This window comes from Hypanus sabinus, chromosome 10, assembly GCF_030144855.1.
Source record: "Hypanus sabinus isolate sHypSab1 chromosome 10, sHypSab1.hap1, whole genome shotgun sequence".
NCBI classification, from domain to species: Eukaryota; Metazoa; Chordata; class Chondrichthyes; order Myliobatiformes; family Dasyatidae; genus Hypanus; species Hypanus sabinus.
Window position 1 is genome coordinate 15262203 of NC_082715.1, and position 6110 is coordinate 15268312.

The window sequence follows — 6110 nt, forward strand, 5'->3', positions numbered from 1 at the left end:
TCCCAAACTTCTTCAAGGTAGGCACAGCTCAGAATCTGTTCGAGCAAATGAGGCAGACACTTTAAGCATACCACATTTTCTACCCTCTGTTATCAACTTCCTCCTGAGCATATCAGCCCCAACAGAGCAGACTACCATTTCAGGTATAGCCGCGAAACCATGCGTCTTTCTAAACTGCACAAAGTCAACAGAACTTTCAAATTAAAAAAAAACACTGAAGTTGAAACTTTATTCACATTTATTTTTGCTTTTAGTGTGCTCACGGAAAATTAGAACACCTTAAGCAGAGAAGTTTAATAGCAATTTTGTAAGCAAAGTTACATTCCATTTCTAAGTCAAATTGGTCAAACTTTCTCCAGTATTTACAAAAAACCATGATAGACAAGATGCTACACGAAACGCATTGCATCTGAAGAGTTTTCCCAATTGTCAAAGACGACTGAAAAAAAAGCATTGACTGCTGTAACCAAACATACAACAGTATATAAACAGCAACCATTCCACTTATCACAGCTTTTCATTTAAAATTGTTTTTAAAAGATCTTCCAAGATGACTGCAATTTTACAAAATGGGGCAGGGTGAAGAGTTGCAAACTTCATGTGCTTCTTGATATTAAGTTTTCATTTATACATAATCACAGTTAAAAACACCCTGCTGTAATACATAATTACACTTTCAAGGTCATGAACCAGCAATAAACAATAACGCCTATACAACTTTTTTTTCTTCTACTTATCACGTTGACTTGTACAGCTAAAAATGAGATAAGTGAAAAGTTTCTATGATTTAAATGTATTACTAAAACTATTGATCTTGATATGGAATTCCTTGTTTTCTTGTATTAGATTTAGTGTTGTAAACTGAATGGTATAACTTTTATGAGATGTGATTTTTGTTTAAAAGACTAATCCTTTACATCATTAGTTTCTGGCACATTTGCTTGGCAACTACACCGCTGCATTGTGGTTTTAATATTACTTCATTTACACTGCACCCAGGATTGACCCACCCAGATTATCCACACCATTGGACGTGTCCATATAATTGACCAAAAAAAATTAAACTTGTATAAAATGCAAAATATGCAAAAACAGTAATACTGATGCAAAAAAAAAATTGACAGAGCGAGGTTTGGGACTCATCTCTGCCTGTTGGAATGGTGGTAACAGAATTAATGCGCTGGGATTTTTTTTTAAAATTAAAAAAGCCTTTTTTTTTAAATCCCTGGTCAGACAGTTCTCCAAACCAGTACCTGGCACCACTCCAACAAACAAATATGGAAAAAAGGTCCATTTTGATAATCACTCCAGTTTTGGGCTCTTATTGGTTTTGCTCTGCCGACTCGGTAGCTGGTGCTGGACTGGACTCGGAGGGTGCTTCCTGTGGCACAGCTGGCTCTGCTGCTGCGGGCTCTGCTACTGCTGCTGCGGGTACGGCCGCCGCTGCAGCGTCTTGCTCGGCTGTGGACGCCTCAGCAGCGGGGGCTGGGTTAGACGAGGCCGCCTCTGCCGTAGGTCTCTCCTCACTGGCTTTGGGCTCCTCTGGAGCTTTGGCTTCCTGTACGTCCACCCTTTCGGGAGCCTTCTCCTCGGGCTCAGCCTCCGGCGAGGCTGCGCTCTCCTCTTTCTTGGCTTCGGCTGGCGCCGCAGGGGCAGGGGAAGCGGCAGCGGCGGCGGCGGCGTCGTCTCCTCCAGCCGGGGTGGATTTGCTCTCCTCGGCGCTGCCGGCTTCTGCGGCTGCACCCGGCTCTTTCTCGGCTTCGGCCGGGGCTGCTGCCGCTGGGGCGGCGGCGGCGGCGGCTGCTGCTGTCGCAGCTTCACCTTCGCCGCTCTCGCCCGTTTCCTTCTTGGCTTTCTTAAAGGAGAAGCCGCTCAACTTGAAGGACTTCTTGAAAGAGAAGCGTTTCTTCTTCTTTTTGGGGGTCTCGCTGTTGGTCGGGCTGGCGGCCGTGGCCGCTGCCCCTCCTTCCTCGCCTTTGGCCGGAGCCTCGCCCTCTGCTGGGGTGGTGGCAGTGCCACCCTCGGCTGCGGCCGCCGCCCCCTCGCCACTCTGCTCCTGGGGTTTGGCGGCCGGGGTGCTGCTGCTGCCCGCCTCTGCAGCCGCCTCGCCGCCCTCCTCCTTCGGCTGTGACTGCGGCTGCTGCTCCTTGTTCTCCTCGGCCGGGGTGGCTCCATTCGCCTGCACTTCCTCCTTTTCGACGGGCTCCTCGGAGGCGGAGGGGGCGGCGGCTGCCGCCGCCGGGGAGGCGTCTCCGTTCACCTTCACATGCCCATTCTCCTGCTGATCGCAGAAAGCGAGAGGGGAAGAAAGAAACAACAAAATGGTGGGTTATTAAACACCCAGGAGAGAGGCGACATTGTACACAAAATGGCCCGGCACCGCTTACGTATTGTACTGTGGAGGAGGAGGGTTGGGGCTTTGTTTCTGCAGCCGAGGCGGCATGTGAAACGGGCACGGCGTGGAAACGGCTGCAAGGTCATGGACACAGCACTTGGGAGTACCTCAACACCTCTGTTCCCAGCGGCTACCCATAATAAACCCTCCTTTGGAAAGTTACAGGATCAGGATCTGACGATAACGGTTATCGCTGAAGTAGGACGAAGGGAGAAACGTCCTTCTCTCTCAACTCCTCTCCCCCACCCCCAAGCTAGTTCATTGTGCATTAAAGGTAGCAAATGGTATTACACGCCCATTCAAATACAATAATGCATGGTTATGGGCAATATTGAACATTTTCTTATTTTAATAATACACGATCGTGCCCCCTCCTGGACAAGGCAACTGGAAAGAGGCGATCGGGGGTGGTGGTGGGGGGTGCAGAGAGGACTTTTGTCCAAGTGTTCCTATTAGGTGCTAACGTGCAGCGATGCCATCTGCCCGTGTTTGAGGATGAAGGGGAAAGAGGCGCTAGGAGGCGCCCCCGACCGCGACGTTGCAGCCGCGAGTCACTCGCTGATACAGGCGCCTCTCGCAGGCAGTGTAAGCACAGCCACCGTGACGCGCCAACCGAGACTCACTCACACACAGAACCAAAGGTGGGGAGAAAAAACACCGAATCCAAGCTTCAGCTTACCGGAGCCAATGACTCCGATTCCTGGTACCATTCCTCCTATAGATATATACAGAACAGCGTGATCCCACTGTCACAATGTACGGTGACAGAATCACACCAGACAGTTTGGGGAGGGGGGGGGGGTGAAAGAGAGAGGTTAATTTTAAACTCTACTCGGAAAGGTGTTCCACAAATTTCACTGCCAAGTCCACCAACTTCTCACCGAAAATACAATTAACCGTATCACCGATCACGCAAGACCAACTCCGACCATAGCCGGGCTGCAACTGTTCTGGACATGTGAAAGATTCTCACAGCAAAACCCAGGTCGAAGAAACACTTCGTTCTATCAACCCTCAACCACACGAGGCCAGATATTTTAGCCCCATTTTGCACTTTAACATACGTTTTCCGCAATTTAAGACATTCATAATTCTCGTTTCTCATACGGCGGGGGTGGTCCTTCCCCCTACCACTTCGTTCAACAATATTACCAAACGATAAAAATCGTGGAGTAAAAGGGTTTGATCGAGCCCTAGATATCACACTCGCCTTTATGCAACAATTTCTTCTGTTACTACTAAGTTGCGGAGGGGGGGGGGGGAGGAGGAAGAAGAGCACCCAGGACATCAAAATAATCAAAGGAAAATCTAAATCTATTGTAAAATGCATACAAACCTGTCCGTTGGTTTTAGAAGGTGATCCGGCGGCAGCTTCCCCGGCTTTTTCAGCCACAGTTTCACGATTTGCAGCGTTCTTGGAGAATTGGGCTCCCATGTTCGTACAACAAAGAAACTCCCAGCCAGCGAAAGAAAGAAAGCGAACAAAGACGCCTGGCTTTTCAATGCTACACACACACACACGCACACACACACACACACACACTCACACACGCACACACACACACATACACACACACACACACGGGGACGGTCAGACAGAAGGAGGAGTGGAGGGGGGGGGAAGCCGGATCACACCCCTAGGAAAAAAAAGTTTAAGTTCTCTGCAATCAAACCTTATGCAGAGCCGCAGGAAAAAAGGGGACGAAAGGGGCCACGTTGCAATGGTAATAAAAAATCCAAGATTTGTAGCGTTTGCTTTTCGACAAGGGGGCAAAATGGAGAAATCTCCCTGAGCGCTAATAACATGCAGAGAGTCCAACGCCCAAATGCATAGATGAATGGGGTACTTAGCAATGACGCCAACCGAATCCAGGCACCTCCAATCACAGCCTTTCGAATCTAGCGCTTCGCCAATCGCAGGCTACGAGGGAGGGGCTTAAAAAATGTAGCAAACAATCAAGAATATTTTCTCGCCAAATATATCGCTGAAAAGGTGCAGGGAAAATCTGGGAATTCTTACTGGTCACATTGGTTTGTACTAGATTTGGTATGAGATGCAAACACATTATGTGTGTGTGTGTGTGTATATATATTTACAATTGTGACATGTTAAACATGTTTAAAGTGCTTCCCCTGTCTTGGATTAAATGGCTTCACACAGCTAATTGGGTTTCAATCAAGGATGGTAATTTCTGATGCTGGCGATTTGCGATCTAGTTTACTGATCATAGTGCAAAGAAACAAAATGCCCGGAAGAAATACACACAGGGACAAAAGCATTTCTATTCGCCTCATCGAGAAACTTGTTCAAACATTTGGATTACCATTCCTGCTTCTAATAGCTAACAAAATAGCCGCCGCCAACGAAAATGTTTATCAAATGGCTTCTCTCCCTTGAATGTGTTTTATGCTGGCGATAGGGAAACGCGCTTCGTTACTATGATATAATTGTCTGGCTGCATCTCCTGTGTGGACCCTTGAAATGGGAAGAATAAGATTTTTTTCTACCCCTTTTCTCTCTGTCTCTCTCGCTCTCTGTAGAAGTGAATGGGAGAGAAAAGGTTCAACTTTGGATTCTTGCCGATGAAGAAGGAGTACGTGAAGTGATTTGTTAAACGAGCTTCTCCACCGGTGGCGTTGGGCTACAAGCAACTGGATCTGCCATCGCGACGGTCCCGGGAGTTTGCTCTGCTGGTCGACTGTCTGTGCTGTCCGGAGATCACGCATCTTTCGTAGCTTAAACAAATTACTTCGCATTGACGCATGGATAAATTATTGATTGATATCCTCCTGTCCCCCCTCAGCCGTCGGGCTGCTCTGCACAGGATCCTGCCGCTGGGTGCTAGGAGGTGACTCTCTCTGATGTGGGTGATGTCTCTCGGATCGACCAAGGTGCCTGTACCAACGGGCATTTCAATCCCGTTTGCTCGCCCCTCACCCCCCACCCCCCACACACAAGCACACACGATGGGAGTCTGGTTTAACGTGAATCCAAAACGCCTAGCCCGATTCCACAGGAATGGAACTGCTGGTTGCCATGACAACTACCTTCAACCCAAGGATGACCCAAAGAGAAGGAACGAAGTGGATAAAACCCTAAAAGAAAATCAGCCTCAGATCACACCCAGGGCCGGCACAAAGAGAGCTAAACGGTTTTGTATATGCTGAAGTGACATTGATTGGATCAGGACACATGGCTTGGACTGTGAACGATTGTAACAAGCGCTTCTGCAGAAACAGCAGTCCAAGGTTCTGCCCCCACCCTTCCCGCCTTTCTCCCAACCCCCCCACCCCACCCTCACCGCTTTCAGCCCCACTGTAAAGGGTTAAAGTAGGATACAATACACAATCCAGGTGAAGGTAGAAAAGAAGCTGCCACCGGATTTCTCTGTGGAGAAATGATCTAATCAATACTTGGTCCAACAAACCACGTCAAAACAAGGCGTCGAAAAATAGTGCACCACTGTTGTTTAGTAATGACTGCGAAATGAATATATATGTGGCAAAGAAGCGAGGGATACTTGATAGTAAATGAAAAAAGTTTGTGTTTATACAACCTTCCGAGTTAATTTGATTTAAATTTTGACAAAAGAACAATGTCGGTATATGGAGAGCAGTTCTAAATGCGTTTTGACATATGTATGTGTAGTGAGAATTGTATTAGGTGAAATAAAAATTGTAGCGTGCATTCAATTTTGTTTTGCTATTTAATGTA

General features: G+C 47.6%; 1 protein-coding gene across 2 annotated transcripts; it reads right to left on the reverse strand.

Annotated features, from left to right (window-relative positions):
• Nucleotides 1-220: 220 nt before the first annotated feature.
• On the reverse strand, nt 221-4201 carry marcksa (myristoylated alanine-rich protein kinase C substrate a). 2 transcript variants are annotated; one of them, XM_059981457.1, is made up of 2 exons: nt 3732-4201; nt 221-2278 (listed from the first exon to the last, which is right to left on the reverse strand). In XM_059981457.1, exons 1-2 carry the CDS (start codon nt 3828-3830, stop codon nt 1322-1324), a joined length of 1056 nt encoding a protein of 351 aa, XP_059837440.1. In that variant the 5' UTR covers nt 3831-4201; the 3' UTR covers nt 221-1321. The 2 variants fall into 2 exon arrangements, with proteins under 2 accessions (XP_059837440.1, XP_059837439.1); XM_059981456.1 differs by having other exon boundaries at nt 221-2281.
• Between the last annotated feature and the right edge of the window lie 1909 nt (nt 4202-6110).